Genomic DNA, 14,393 nt, shown 5'->3' with positions numbered 1-14,393 from the left:
CATATAAATACCCCATCTCTCCCACCCTCCCGCAAATCCTTTCCTCTCTCCTTCCTCATCCTCGCATCCTCCCTCCCGCTCCACCTCCCTGTGGGCAGATTCCAACATCTGCTTACTGTGTAGGTAGCTGTGTATTTCCACGGGTGATTTGATTGTGAGGCTCAGGTATTACAAAGATCACCTTGATCCGGTTTCGCTTCCTGCACTCTATATTGGCAACGCCTCCTTCGGCCCCTGTCTGCTTGCTTCCCCAGAAACGCTTGCCAAAGCTTGCTCGACACTGGTAGCAGCATTACGAGGACAAATCCTCCCTACTTCCGAACAAAAGACGCACATCACCGCCTCTAGTAAGAAGAACCAGATGGATCCCCAACCCTAGTCGTCCGGTCTACTTGGGCAGTTAAGGGCGAGGGTTTGGGGATTTGGCTGGGTCGCCGAAGCCTCACCCTTTCGCTGTCGACTCAAGCTGGTAAAGTAAGGCATTTGGGGTCGATCAAGTGCTTACTACACAGGCGTAGCTCAGGACCAGGTTGTTTTCGCATGAGAAGAGTGATTTCTGACTTATCCTTTTCAAACATCCGATAATGCTCGTTGGCATAGAAGGGGCTGTAGCTTGACATGGGGTTATATGCCGTAAGCAACGGAATAGCACCCCCTCACATCAGCCCCGCATCCTCGTGTCAAATGCTGACATTCCTGTTACGCCTTCGAGGCCCATTTGTGCCAAAGCATTCAACTATTCCAGCATGCAGACCTCCCAGGAAAACCCCGATCACAAAGCAGAAGCGACGCAGTATCAGATGTCTCAAGCAATAAGATTTCCGCCAGAAACTGAACCAGCGCTTCGCCTCCTCCAACAATACAGCGGCGTCAGACCTGAGCAAATCCCCGAGCTCGTCGGTAGGATCGTGTGTTCCCCGTTCATGGCGCGTGAGCTCCCAAGAACAAGCTGACCACGAGAGAGCGAGTAGCAAGCCAGAGCGTTAGCCATCTTCCACTACGGCTGCTTCAAATCCTTCTGGTTTCTGAACCTGGTCCCCACCCTCGAGGACCCCCGCTACCAAGTCGCCCTCGAGCGACTGCGGGCACCGGAAGCTGCGGACACGTTCCTGGACGTGGGGTGCTGCCTCGGCCCCGTGGTGCGCCAGCTCGCCAGCCAGGGCGTACCGGACGACCGGCTCTACGGGACCGACTTGCACGCCGGGTTCCTGGAGCTGGGGCACGAGCTCTTCGGGGACCGCGATCGGAGCCGGGCAACCTACGTGGCGGGCGACATGCTGGACGAGAACGACGCGCGCCTCGACGTGCTCAGGGGCAAGATCGACATCATTTACGCCTCGGCCTTCTTCCACCTGTTCGAGCGCGAGGGCCAGCTCAAGGCGGCGAAACGCATGGTCGGCTTCCTCCGGGCGGATAGCCCGGATGTCATGATTTTTGGACAGAACCAGGGGCCCAAGGTTGAGGGATGGGAGAAGTACGTCTTGGACCCGGGGGCGTGGGCGGAGCTGTGGGAGGAAGTGGGCCAGGCGACAGGGACCAGATGGAGGACGGAGATGGAAGTTGAGAGTACCGATGATTGGAACAATGTGAGGTTTGGTGTCTATCGCGAACGATGATCATATAGTGCTACAATCTTGACTGAGTTCAATACCACTCTCTTCAAAAGCATATCGACATGAGACGAAATTTGGCCCAATCATGCGGGAGGCAGAATGGCTATAGGATATTGGCAGTCAAACCTTGAGACTTTTAAGTTCAATTGCCAGACTTGGCGATGGCAACCCAGCTCTCCCCGGACACCGAGTCATGGCAAAAGACGCTAGTTCCCGACAATGGGGGCCTTCAGGGGTCTCGACGCCGACTAGTCGGGGCGCCGGCTCAGCCCTTCCACGACTCCGGTGTTTGCTAAGGCCAATCGATTGCTAGCCTTTCGAACCTCAGCTGACAACTTGCATTCCCTTGCATTGGGTGCAGATTGCCTCTGCTTGTCTAAAGTGCTCGACTTGCAGCTCTTGGCATGCGGGCGGCCGTGGGCCAAGACTCGTGTTTTAGGTTTGCCAACACTGCGCGGAACTTCCCTGCAATCGAGGTGACAACGAATAAATGCAGTGCTACTACTTGGCATATCCCAGTGACAAGCCCGATGATTGCTGTATAACGGTCATCCCGGAAAAAGAGATTGCGCCAAACCTTCAGCGACGAGCCAACCCGTCGGGAGTCCTTCAGCTCCCAGCTAGATTCGAGAATCCAGGCCAAGACTTGAGCGATCTAGACGCGACCATCCCTGTCGCCCCCTTGCGTCGATTGGGACTGCATCTTCTGCGTCCTACATAAAACATGGCATCCTGCGCTCCTTAGCTCCCACCAACACCCTCCCAACTTAAGTCATTCTTAACCTGTCACTCTTTTAACCTACTTACCCCCTAATCTCATAATGCGCTCCCTCACAACGCTGGTGCTCAGCACCTCGCTGGCCTACGCCTACCCGTCGGCGCCCGGCTGCTGGTCCAAGCACCAGTTCGCCGAGGCCGACATCCTGCAGCGCGACGTGCTGGTGGTAGGCGGCGGCGCCACGGGCACCTTCGCGGCCGTCAAGCTCAAGGACGCCGGCAAGAGCGTGGCCGTGGTGGAGCGCGACGCCCAGCTCGGCGGCCACGTCGACACCTTCTACGACCCGGCCTCGGGCTACCCGGTCGACTACGGCGTGCAGGGCTACTTCGACAACAACCAGACCCAGTACTTCTTCGGCAAGTTCGGCGTCCCGCTGACCAACGCGGCCTCGTCGCCTTTTCCCCAGAAGATCGCCGACTTCAGCAGCGGCTTCATCGTGCCCAACGCCACCGCCCCGGACCTGGCCGCCATGGCGCCCCTGCTGGCCAAGTACGCCGCCGTCCTCGCCCAGCACTTCCCCTACCTGGCCCAGGGCGCCTACGACCTGCCCGCGCCCGTGCCCGAGGACCTGCTGATCCCCTTTGGCGCCTTCGCGGCTAAGTACGACCTCCTCGACACCGTTCCCGTCGTGTGGACCTTTGCCCAGGGCGTCGGCAACCTGCTCGAGGCCACCACCCTCTACGTGCTCCAGAACTTTGGCCTGTCCCACGTGCTGGCCCTCCAGTCCGGCTTCCTCGTCGCGCAGCAGGGCAACCAGGTCGTCTACGACAAGGCGGCCGCCTTCCTGGGCGTCGGAGCCGTGCTCTACAACAGCACCGTCCTGAAGCTGGCGCGCGGCGACGACGGCGTCACGGCCGTCATCAAGACCGCCGACGGCCCCAAGCTGGTCCAGGCCAAGAAGCTGCTCGTCACCGTCCCGCCCACGCTCGGCAACCTCGGCCAGTTCGACCTCGACGCCGCCGAGAAGAGCCTGTTCGGGCAGTGGGCCAACGTGCCCTACTACATCGGCGTGCTGACCAAGACGGGCCTGACGGACCGGACCAGCTTCCTCAACGCCAACCTTTCGTCGCCCGACACCCTGCCGCGCACCCCGCTGGTCTGGCGGATCGAGACGGTCGGCGTGCCCGGCTACCAGATCACCAAGGTCATCGGCGAGGCCTCGTCGCAGGCCGCGCAGCGCCTGGTCACCGACGCCGTCGCCCGCCTCGACCGCTCGCTCCAGACCGACAGTACCCAAACCGAGTTCGTCCGCTGGGCGGAGCACGACAACCTGCAGCTGCATGTCTCGCCCGCCGCGCTGGCGGGGGGGTTCTATCAGCAGCTTTACGCCTGTCAGGGCAAGCGCAGCACTTGGTACACCGGCAACGCGTGGGCGACGGACTACTCGTCTTTGCTGTGGGCTTTCACGGAGCAGCGGATCCTGCCTTCGCTGCTTTGAGGGGACGGGACTTTGCTAGGGCTGTGGGCTTCGGGCTCATCGGGCGCGGTGGTTTGGGTTTGACTCCTGAATCCATTCGTAGCAAGTGGTGGGCTTGTGGTCAAATCTAATTCTAATTTGTATGTAATCAGATATCAGCCATAAATTGACTTTTATATAGTCATATGGTGCCCGTGTCTCGCGTCGGGTGCTTACGTGACTTGATTCATGTTTATGCCAGTTGAATAACTGCCGCCTCTCCTTTTTCCTCCCAACCTTGAAAACAGGTAGTATCCTTTGACGACTGCTTCATTCTTGGTCTATCAGCCCACTGTCAGCTCTTGTTGACTAAGAAACAAACTGGGTTCGTCCTACGTGCGTTGCCTGTGACAGTCCGACACGCTCAGCAGCCGTATGCAGCAAGTCGGTTTCCCAGAGCAGCGGTCCACCACTCCACCCAGTACCCTGTCCAGAAGGCCATCAAGCCCTGGCAAGCGAAGAAGTACTGGGTGGCACCCTGCTGGCTCCGTAGCAGACAGTACAGGGCCATTGCACAGACACTCATCGCTCCTGCACAAAGGCATGAAGCACGGTAGAATTTCCCGAAGCGCTTGTCGTTATACCCGCCCCTTCTCCTGTGGTCTGGGTCGGGGCAACAGATTTCCCATTTTCCCGGCTGGTCTTCGAAACGCATCCGGGAATGCACGCCGAGCAGGACCGCCGAGGCGCCAACGTTGACGATGACGGCCCAGAAGAAACCGTACAAGTGTGCTTTGGTGTCATAAGACTGCTCGAGGTACCAGTCGAGGTAGAATTTGATTGTTGTAAGCCCAAGAAAGGGGACGAAGGCGTCGTCACGGCAGCACCAAGCCACGAGAAGACTGGTGTACACAACGGTCGCCAGTACAAGGCAAAGACGGCTCCGGGTGGGGTTCGGGCTTTGGATGACGGGGTGTGAAGTCATGGCGGGACTTTCTGGAGCTGGAGGCGGTATCTCGCTGGGCTAATACGGAGAATCGGTATGATTGATCTGAAGTTTTTGCAGAGGAGCAGTAAGTCAGATTCACGGTATCAACCTGTAGAATTCGACAATTGTTCGATATGGGAAAGAAGAGCGAGAGAACTCTTGGGGAATCAGGCGTCGAGTCAAGTGTGTTTGTTGGGTATATTGGCCTCACTTGTAATATATGCAATGGGGTAACCTGCTCTGCGTGAGTCTTTGGCCAGGGATATTGAGCAATTCTATGGACGGGAGGTGGAAATAGACGTATCTTGCTCAACGTTAGCTCCTAGCAAATGTGCTCATGAAAACTTTGTCTGTTGGAATCCACCCCGTCCCAAATGCTGGATACGCGCAAGATAGCGAGGGCGGAAAAGTCTAACTCCAAGCCAGGCTGGCGAGTACAAGTAGCCGCCCTCTGCCCGCACTCTTCCAATTTCTTTTCTTTCTACACATGCAAGTAGCCTTTCTTGATGCAATGATACTCCGGCCCGCTTGCTCTTTCTCGCTTCGGATACGGGTACGTGAGTTCGGAATAGCACTGTATTGGCAGAGACTCGAGGCCTTCAAGAGTGGCTGCTCGCGTGTATTTATCTACTCTATTTCAGGGGGATGAGATGGCCTTTGGCCCGTTTTGGCGACTGACAGCACTGGACTCGGGTTGCCCCCTCCCCCCGCCAGAGAGGCCTTAGGAGGAGAGAAGTCCAAATTGCCAGCAAGGCCAGGCGAAGATGCTGCGGAAGAGGCCTGCGTGCGTCGTCGTCGTCGGATGACGCCGCGTGGTGACGTTTGTGGCCTGTTTCTTCCTTTCGGTTCGCGCTAGGCCACCACGCGGCTGTTGTAGCAAGTTCTACACCTGATCTGATGTTCTTTTCTTATCCAGGAATGGCCAAACCCCGTACAGGGCTGGACGCTCCAAAGGGCCTGTTTCTTCTCCGTCTGTTCTAGTCACGCTTGATCACCACGCTGCAGGTTCCGCCGCTGCCGCTCATGTCACTGGAGCCCCTTGATACTGCTTATGCTTTTGATGCCGTTGAAGCATATGGAACCTATGGAGTCGATGATGATACCGGAGTCTTTGGGGCCGCCGGAGTCCTTAGTACCGTTGAAAGCCGCGGAGCAAGACGGAATGCTACATTGGAACCATTTCATTCCGTGGTTTGCTTTGCAACTGTGATACCGCTGCCTTTTGCCTTCCCCTAACACGACTGGGCCTTGTATCACGCGGGCGGTACCAATTGCCCCTTGTTCGACAGTCCTGTGGCACAGCAGAGGTTTGCTTGCAGTAGAACAGCCAGTCAGGATCAGGCGCGAGATAACAGGACGCAGTGTGCTACATGAATGTTTGATTAACCGAAGCAAGAGATCACACACTCAGTCTCGACAAATCGCTGCATTGCATTAGGCACACTCTGGCCGCCACTTTCTGGTTTCGTTCTATAAATGCTTCCTTCAGCTGTCCATGCTGAACCCCTATCTCACTTTGGTTCAGCCTCAAGCCTACCTATTTCTCTCGCCTTTATCAACTAGCCCGGTAAAAAGTCTTCTAGGGCCGGCTCATTCTCTTCTGTCAGTACTGGCACGGCATTCTCAGTGAGATCCCGACGTCGAGTTCCCCAAGCCTCTGTGCCGACCCGTCGCCTGCATCACTCGTCGGCTCGTGTTGACGGGGACAATCAAGACGAACCGAAGCATTACTAGCTCTCCCGTACCGTCGACAAGCACGCGAAGACGCTTCAAGCAAACTGCCCGCCGGACGACAACAGCGAAGAAATGGTCTACGAGCAACCCTCGGCGCCCAACACAGGGCCAACCCCTGAATTCCAAGGCGCTGCAAAAAGCGGCCAGCTGTCGGAAAATTCGCTGCAGACGCACCAGGCACTGAAGATCCAACTCGTTCAGCAGCGGAGCAGAAATATGCCTCGTGTCATGACATCGTCTTTGCCACCCCGTCCACTATCTTGGTTCTACAATAACCCGACTCTGCCCGCAAGCCCCTACGAATTCACGAACCCACGATTGAAGCGATACACGATTCGGAGCAAACTGTGATGTTGAAGCTGCCCAGAAGGGTGGGGATTCGGCGAACGGGTAGAGACCGGGGTCGGCTTGACTCCACACCACAGGAAAGGAAGAATGCCCGTCTTGAGTCTAGCTCCTCCTCTAAAAAGAACCTTGTCTTCAAGCTTCATTCTCGGATCCATCAGAGCGATGGGCAGAGCCCGGTTGAGCTGCTGTGATGTCGTATTAAGCGCGTCGGGAGACACGCCAAGCTTTGCAAAAGGTGGGAAGGGGGCTCGTCTCAGCCCCCTGCTGGAACGTCGCATCCGGGGCCCACCACCCCTAGAACCACTCTGTCAGAATGCTAGCGCCGCAACTTGACAGCATATAAGATCTTCAAGATCTTCGGCGTTCGTCTGATGTTGATGGCTTTGACTGGTATTTCTTCTTCGCTTAATCTTGACGTTTCTCTTCTCCAACAGCTGTGCTGTGATTCCATTCGCTCGTACCGACTTTATTCGCTTCTAGACCGACTTTTCCTGCCACTCCATCGCCACCATGCAGTTCTCCAGCTTCGCCGTCCTCTTCTCCCTCGCGGCGTCGGCCCTCGCCGCTCCCATGCCCGCCGAGTCCGCCCCTTCCCTGGACAAGCGCGCCCTGGCCTTCCGCAAGTACAACACGTTCCAGATCTCGGGCGGCGTCGGCGGCAACGCGCTGGCCGAGACGAACCAGGCCTTCCCCGTCGACATGCGCAACCCGGGCGCCGTCTCCAAGGCCGACCTGGCCGTGCTCGTGGCCGCCCGCCAGACGGCCGAGAACGCCGAGGCCGCCTTCAACAGCGCCGTCGCCGCCGCGTCGGGCGCCGCCGCCCAGGCCCTCGACGTGGGCAAGACCAAGAACAAGGTCCTCAAGCTCCGCACGTTCGAGATGCTCGTCCAGGTGCAGCAGGCGCGCGGGTCGACGGACAAGGACGCGCAGCTGGCGGATATCCAGAAGAAGCTGGCGGCCAACGTGAGTTTGACGTGATTTCGCTCTAGTCGGTAGAAGCGTGCTAATTTCGATTGTCTTCCAGGTCAAGCTCGATCAGGCCAACAAGGGGAAGAAGAGCCAGAGTGTCAGCTTCACTGCTGATGTTCAGCCCAAATAGAGTCTGGTCAGGCAAGCAGGGGGCCATACGCTAAGAAATGGCTGGTGGATTTCCATTTATGACATTGCTGTAATATAAATCACCAAGGCTCTCTTCGTTGAATGCTTGGTTCTTCATCTTCTTGGCAAATCAACCCGCCACAATGCAGTGATCCGCACCCGTAGCACCAGGTTGACCCTGGAGGACGGCAAGTTTGCTCTCTACGAAAAAGAGGTCACTGAGATAATGAAAACTGCCATGGAGTAACCGGTTATTACCACATCATTATCCTAGGTGGACATTGGATGAGGGTCGTATCATCATCCGCAGCCGATGCTCCCGAACAAGCGTCACCACCGCCGCGGACTCTGAGCTTGGCCCAGTTGGAAGGACGAGGCTCGGTACTCCCACAGGGTGGTATTCGGGGAGTTAACCTATAGCGTCTCTGGCCTTTATCTCTGACGTGCGTTCCCAATGGGCTGGAATCGACCCAGTCCAACCAAACCCGTCTTATGTCAGCCACGAGCTTGTCCGTCAGCTTTGCCAATAGTTCGAGCCCGAGTGCTTGGTACAGTTGGGACAGGGCATTCCAAGACCCCAACTATGCCGATAGCCGCTCGAGTCAATGTGTGCAACTCGACACTAAAAGCAAGGCTCGTATATAGGTATTGGCATCTCCTTCCTAATCCAAGCTTTAGTGCTGACTGGCCCTAGCGTACGAGGCTAGACCGCTTAAATCAGCCCTTACCTAAGATCACATCATATATAGTGAAAGAGCCTGCTTTTTTTAATACAGCATGCGGAAGCCCGAGGGCTACAGGGGCCCCTGAAACGGTCGGACGCACTTTGCCCAAACGGGTCGACAAAGCCAGGCTGCCGTTCCTACGGATGTATCTATCGGATAACGGTACATATGCATCCTTGCAAACATCTGCAGCTATCGTATGTTATCAGCAAGGGCTGGATCCCACGATGTTTGCTGGCGAAGAGGGGAATGATCCGTAAGCGGAGGACGGGCCGCGAGGTGTTTGCTACGGCCGAAGAGGCGATCGCCATCCGACTGGAAGAGCTGCTTTCCGAAGTACTCGATAGGCGCATGTAATAGCGGTCAAACATGTGTGCTGTTATAGTAGCTTGTGTCCCAGAAACTTTCAGCGTTTCTCAACATTGACAGCCAGTCAGGTAGCCATTGCAGCTAACTCGTCACGATTTATCCATAACAAACTCCCAAATTCTGTTGGAAAAGCCCACCATGCCTCGCAAATACACGTCGATCATTTTCGACCTCGGGGGCGTCTTGCTACAGTGGGACAAGTCCAGCGTCAACGACCTGTCCGCTGCTCAGTTCACGGTCCTACTGAACTCGACTGCCTGGCATGATCTCGACCGGGGAGAGCTCTCTGTCAAAGAGGCTTGTGTTGTAAGTCCTCGACGGGCGGAAACAAGAACATGCTGACCCCGGCGTCAGAAATTCGGCCAGATGCTAGACTTTGCACCGTCCCTCGTCGAAAATGCACTCGTCGAGGCGCAACTATCACTGGTAGCCAACCACAGGATGCTTCAGCTCATGCATAACCTAAAGGCCGAAGACCCCAATCTCAATCTCTATGTCATGTCGAATATCTCCAAGGTGTGTTGACGAGACGGCAAACCGGGAACACAGCTAACCGTATCTGCAGGAGCACTTTGAAATTGCCCGGGAAAAGGTCGATCTGTCCTGGCATCTCTTCACGAAATGCTTCGCGTCAGGCTATGAGGGGATGCGAAAACCGGACCTGGCCTTCTTCCAGCACGTTGTCCGCGAGATCGGGGACGACCCCAGAGAGATGATCTTCGTCGACGACTCGGTGGAGAACATCTGCGCGGCCCGGTCCCTTGGCATTCAAGGAGTCCTCATGGACGACAAGGAAGGGATTCCCGACGGTGAGCTCTGGGGTCTCGTGCGGCCAGACTCCCTCGAGCGCGCCGAACAATTCATGAAGGCGAATGCCGGGCACCATGACAGTGTGATTGAAGGCCAAGACCTGCGGCTCCGGGATAACTTCGCCCAGCTGATGATCTGGGAGCTCACGGGAGACGAAGACCTTGTGTATCTCCGGTATCCGTCGGGGGTCCTGCAGGATCCCGCTCGCAAGGTGCATGGAACCACCGGGGATGGAATGAACGGGAATGGCATCAACGGCGCTGGAAGCAACGGCACTGGAAATTCCCAAGACGGCCACGGTCACGGCTTGATGTCAAAAGGCCTCTGGAACTACTTCTGCGAAGCCCCCTCCTTCACCACCAAGTCGTTCCCGCCCGACGCCGACACCACGGCCACGGCCTACCTCAGCCTACCCGCCGCGCGCCTGGTCCAGCACCAAGCCACCGCCGAGCGAGTCCTCGACGTCATGGCCACGAACCTGGACCCCGACGGCATCATGCAGACCTACTTCGCCGCCGACCGGCCGCGCACGGTGCCCGACGTCTGCTGCAATATGCTGCGCCTGTTCCACCGCCTCGGCCGCTTGGAGTCGGACCCCCGCGTCCGCAAGACGGAGGACTACGTCGTCAGCTGCCTCGAGAACCGCGCCTGCCTGTACGGGAGCCGGCACTACACGACCCCGGAGAGTTTTCTCTACTTCGTCGCGCGGCTGTACGACGAGTGCGGTGGCCCCGACGGGAACGTTCGACTACGGGACAGGCTCGACGTTGTTAAGCAAGAGTTGCTGGCGCGGGTGGGCGTCAGCGTCAACCCCTTGGCTCTGGCGCTGCGCATCGCGGCTTGTCAGTTCGCGGGGATGGAGCCCAGCTTATACCAGAAGGACTTGGACGAGTTCAAGGGCCTGCAGCAGGCGGATGGCGGGTGGCCGGCTGGGCACTTTTGCTGCTACGGCCGGACGCGCGCGCGCATCGGGAATCGAGGGTTGGCTACGGCTCTCGCTATCAGAATCTTGCGGAACTTGCAGGATGCCTCCTAGAGAGACGCGATAATGGGCTCTCGGCTGGATGGCAGAAGCCTCCTTGATCAGGTGATCCAGGGGGAGCGGTCAAACCCCTTTTGACCAGGCCCCCCCATAACAACTCCATTCTTGTATGCGTGGCAATTGAGTGGTTGTTGAAAAGAAGTTCTAGAATCCGTGTCGAGTCATGACTTGGCTCCGGCGTACCAGCCTCGGTGGGGTGGGTCAAAAGGGGTGTCCGGGGTTGCGGCGCGAGGTCCGCTCTGGCAACCGGGGACTCGGCACTCGGTGACGGGCCAGGGGTATACAGCCGCGTAGTATAGACCTCACCGCGTTTCAAAACACTTACCTCTTTGGTCGGAATGACTCGCCACATTTGGTCGAAGATGAGGCTCAATTCCCACTCCGATGCAACTCGGCAAGCGTGGCGCCGCCGCGCTGAGGCAATTGACAACCGGGCAAGCGACAAACTTTCTTGCGCGAACAGCTTGTAAGGCAAAAGGCATATGCCGCGTAATAACAGCCTTTCCATGGTACCAGCTGTCAAACCCTGCTATAGTAGCAAGATAAGGGCGATGGGAGGGCTTTCAGTACCACGCTATAGGGAGGAAAGTCCTGTACGCAAACGCGGCCTCTATTCACACGTCTGAAAAACGGTGAAGTCTTGCCATGTCGTCAACAGCAAGAAATAGTCATGGTATTGGCCCATTCTCAGCTGCTCAGGTCTATATAAGAGGCATCCCCAAGCCAAATGTAATACCCACACTCGCACTCACTCACCACAACATCCTTCTCAGTCCCTACCACAGCTCACTCTTTTCAGCCACCCACCAAGCCTTCCTCACCCTCAAAATGCAGTTCACCGCCGCCATCGCCCTCCAGGTCCTCGCTTTTGCGTCGGCTGCCGCTCTCCCTGTCGACCTAGACCCAAGGCAGAACCGCCCGAAGGTGTCCCCTTCGCAGTCTACTCAGGTCATCCACGGGCCCGGGTGCGGCTTTCACTGCAAGAAGGACGCCCCGGCCGAGGCGCCGGCCGACCTGTCCAAGCCCACCGTCGAGGTCGACGTCCAGCAGAGCAACTACAACCCGAACCCATGGAACAAGCGTACTGTCGAGGTCGATGTTCAGCAGAGCACTTACAACCCCAACCCCTGGAACCGAAAGCGTGAGGAGCCGCCCATGGCCCAGACCGAGGAGACTTAAATTGAATCCCCCATCCCCCACGCCAAGCGAACCGTCGAGGTCGACGTCCAGCAGAGCAACTACAACCCCAACCCCTGGAACAGAAAGCGTACTGTCGAGGTCGATGTCCAGCAGAGCTACTGGAACCCTAACCCCAACGGCAAGCGCGGAGAGCCGCCCATCGTCAACGCCGACGTCACTCAGATCGAATCGCCCATTCCGCACGCCAAGCGTGACGAGCCGCCTATGGCCCAGACGGAGGAGACTCAAATCGAGTCTCCCATTCCTCACGCCAAGCGCGACCCCAAGATCAAGGGTATGGGCCATGCCGAGGTCACTCAGACTGAGTCCCACATTCCTCACGCCTAGACCCATATCGCTACGGACAAGGAAGGATATGTCATGCACGCGGTGGCGGTCTAACAATCCTCCGGCCATGGGTGAGTCCGAATACCGCATCAGGCATTCTATATGGAGCCATGTAACTGACAAGTACTAGCCATATACTCACGGAGCCTACGACGCAGCAGGATGACGAACGCAGCTCGGAAGATGGAACGAGAAAGGAAATGTATCACGGATTTGTTTATCGTGGGTTGAATTTCAAGTACGGGAAAAGATGAAGGGGCGTTGGAAGAAGATGTAGGGCGGGAGAGAAGATGTATGCATTCAGACAGTAATAGTGAAAAGGCTCTTTGCCTCGCATGATATTGCCAGCGACAGTGGGTTGTTGGTTGTCTCCATGCTCTCGTTTCGTTATTTACATCTACCTGTCTCGCCGAGGAAAGGGGAATAACCTCAATGCCTCCATCTACTGCCGAATAATACGTTTACGCAGCCTCCAACCAAGTTCTTTCTGGAATAACAAGACTATTGTTCCGTTTCTAAATATAGGCTGGCATGGAGGGGTCCTTTGTATTGCACACCTCGTGCTTCGAATATGAACAAAGCCATGGTGTCATCGAAAGAGCTTGTGTTGGCTGAACATAGCTCCCGGGATGATATTTAAAGCAGAAAAATCCTCATCGGCTTGCCCATCATGGTCTTTGCCTGCAGAAGTTGAACACATTGTCGACTCTGATTGGATTCCTCACACAATGCCGCTGTCACATAGTCTCCGCCCCCGTACCACGGACCGTGATGAGGACGGGAGTGACGCTTCGGGGTCGCCCCCTCCGCCTCCGTACCGTGCCCAAGAAGAAACGTCCATGAAGTTTCACTCCACCCACTGCGGCCACGATGAGGAGAGCGAGGAGCCCCACGCGCTGTGGAAACGGCTACAGAGGCAACGCGCCTTGCCTCCGGTGATGCGCGTTGCGTCCAGACTGCCATGCTCGCGCTGCGCCGGGGACGAGGCCGGCGGCACGATAAATTCTTGGATTGTGGCTCACGGCCGACCCGGAGGTAACGATCTAGACCAGCGCACCAAAATGGCCGAAATGGCATGGGTCGTGGCTTACTCGGAGCAGCATCCAGAGCTGCCCGAGACGGAGGCGAACCTGGCCCGCCTGGGCGCCGAATGCCACCTCTTCGGCCCCTTGCGAACGCACCTGATGACGGCGGCCGGGGCGGTCTACGGCCTCACGTCGCTGTCGCACACGGCCCTGTACCGCGGGCTGAAGTACTGGGCCTTCCGCAACGCGCTCCTGCCCGTGCGGACCGGGTACCTGCTAATGCTCGACACCGAGGCGGGCCACCTCCTGCGCATGATCGAGGAGCAGGACCGGCTGCTCGAGCGGGGCGAGGACGACCCGACCTTCCGCATCTCGCTGTACGAGCTGAACCGGCTCTACGGGGCCCTGGCCGACGCCTTCGACGCCTTCGCCCAGACGGCCCTCCTGGTGGGCCGCGCCCACAGCGACCTCTACCCGCACGGCCAGCCGTACCTGGCGCCCGCGCCGTTCGCGGCGGCGCTGGGGCGGCTGCGCAAGCAGTGCCTGGACTGCGACCGGCACGCGCACGAGGCGCTGGGGGGCGTGGGGAAGCTGCGGCGCAGCCTGCCGGTCCGCGAGCTGGTGGATCCCGTGGCGATGCCCGGCGGCGACGACGCGCGGATATCCTTTGTCGAGGAGCTGGAGGAGTCCGTGGTTGCGCTCGTGCGGAAGCTGGGGGACCTTCTCGAGTTGGTCGCGGAGGTGGAGGACTCGCCTTACCCTGCGCCCCGGGAAAAGTTCAAGTATTTACCTTTTGGCGAAGACCATGAGTCGGACGACGAGGAGTAAGGCGAGAGCATGTGGGTGAAACGCCTTTTGAGCAAGTGAGGACGGGAATAAGGTGAGTATTCCGGCCTTCAACTCAAACTTGCTAGGGACCAGTTGATGCTGCTGACATAAA

General features: G+C 57.6%; 7 protein-coding genes across 7 annotated transcripts; 5 read left to right on the top strand and 2 right to left on the bottom strand.

Moving 5' to 3' along the window:
* Positions 1 to 746: 746 nt before the first annotated feature.
* On the top strand, positions 747 to 1,616 carry PG985_007925 (porphobilinogen deaminase protein; the record flags this gene model as incomplete). Its single annotated transcript, XM_066827693.1, has 2 exons — positions 747 to 908; positions 972 to 1,616. 2 exons carry the CDS (start codon positions 747 to 749, stop codon positions 1,614 to 1,616), a joined length of 807 nt encoding a protein of 268 aa, XP_066682605.1.
* Positions 1,617 to 2,434: 818 nt separating this feature from the next.
* On the top strand, positions 2,435 to 3,829 carry PG985_007924 (uncharacterized protein; the record flags this gene model as incomplete). The annotated part of the gene is made up of 1 exon (XM_066827692.1): positions 2,435 to 3,829. One exon carries the CDS (start codon positions 2,435 to 2,437, stop codon positions 3,827 to 3,829), a length of 1,395 nt encoding a protein of 464 aa, XP_066682604.1.
* A 382-nt stretch (positions 3,830 to 4,211) lies between these two features.
* Positions 4,212 to 4,772, bottom strand: PG985_007923 (uncharacterized protein; the record flags this gene model as incomplete). Its single annotated transcript, XM_066827691.1, has 1 exon — positions 4,212 to 4,772. The coding sequence occupies one exon, from the start codon at positions 4,770 to 4,772 to the stop codon at positions 4,212 to 4,214; it is 561 nt and encodes a 186-aa protein (XP_066682603.1).
* A 2,595-nt stretch (positions 4,773 to 7,367) lies between these two features.
* Positions 7,368 to 7,956, top strand: PG985_007922 (uncharacterized protein; the record flags this gene model as incomplete). Its single annotated transcript, XM_066827690.1, has 2 exons — positions 7,368 to 7,820; positions 7,882 to 7,956. The coding sequence occupies 2 exons, from the start codon at positions 7,368 to 7,370 to the stop codon at positions 7,954 to 7,956; spliced, it is 528 nt and encodes a 175-aa protein (XP_066682602.1).
* Positions 7,957 to 9,187: 1,231 nt separating this feature from the next.
* PG985_007921 (HAD-like protein) lies at positions 9,188 to 10,895 on the top strand (the record flags this gene model as incomplete). The annotated part of the gene is made up of 3 exons (XM_066827689.1): positions 9,188 to 9,355; positions 9,404 to 9,565; positions 9,615 to 10,895. The coding sequence occupies 3 exons, from the start codon at positions 9,188 to 9,190 to the stop codon at positions 10,893 to 10,895; spliced, it is 1,611 nt and encodes a 536-aa protein (XP_066682601.1).
* An 834-nt stretch (positions 10,896 to 11,729) lies between these two features.
* PG985_007920 (uncharacterized protein) lies at positions 11,730 to 12,428 on the top strand (the record flags this gene model as incomplete). The annotated part of the gene is made up of 2 exons (XM_066827688.1): positions 11,730 to 11,993; positions 12,108 to 12,428. The coding sequence occupies 2 exons, from the start codon at positions 11,730 to 11,732 to the stop codon at positions 12,426 to 12,428; spliced, it is 585 nt and encodes a 194-aa protein (XP_066682600.1).
* A 1,301-nt stretch (positions 12,429 to 13,729) lies between these two features.
* On the bottom strand, positions 13,730 to 14,292 carry PG985_007919 (uncharacterized protein; the record flags this gene model as incomplete). Its single annotated transcript, XM_066827687.1, has 2 exons — positions 13,730 to 14,213; positions 14,258 to 14,292. 2 exons carry the CDS (start codon positions 14,290 to 14,292, stop codon positions 13,730 to 13,732), a joined length of 519 nt encoding a protein of 172 aa, XP_066682599.1.
* Between the last annotated feature and the right edge of the window lie 101 nt (positions 14,293 to 14,393).

This window comes from Apiospora marii, assembly GCF_038362585.1.
Source record: "Apiospora marii strain CBS 49790 chromosome Unknown utg000005l_segment0_segment0, whole genome shotgun sequence".
NCBI classification, from domain to species: domain Eukaryota; kingdom Fungi; phylum Ascomycota; class Sordariomycetes; order Amphisphaeriales; family Apiosporaceae; genus Apiospora; species Apiospora marii.
This window is presented reverse-complemented; position numbering and strand designations above follow the sequence as displayed.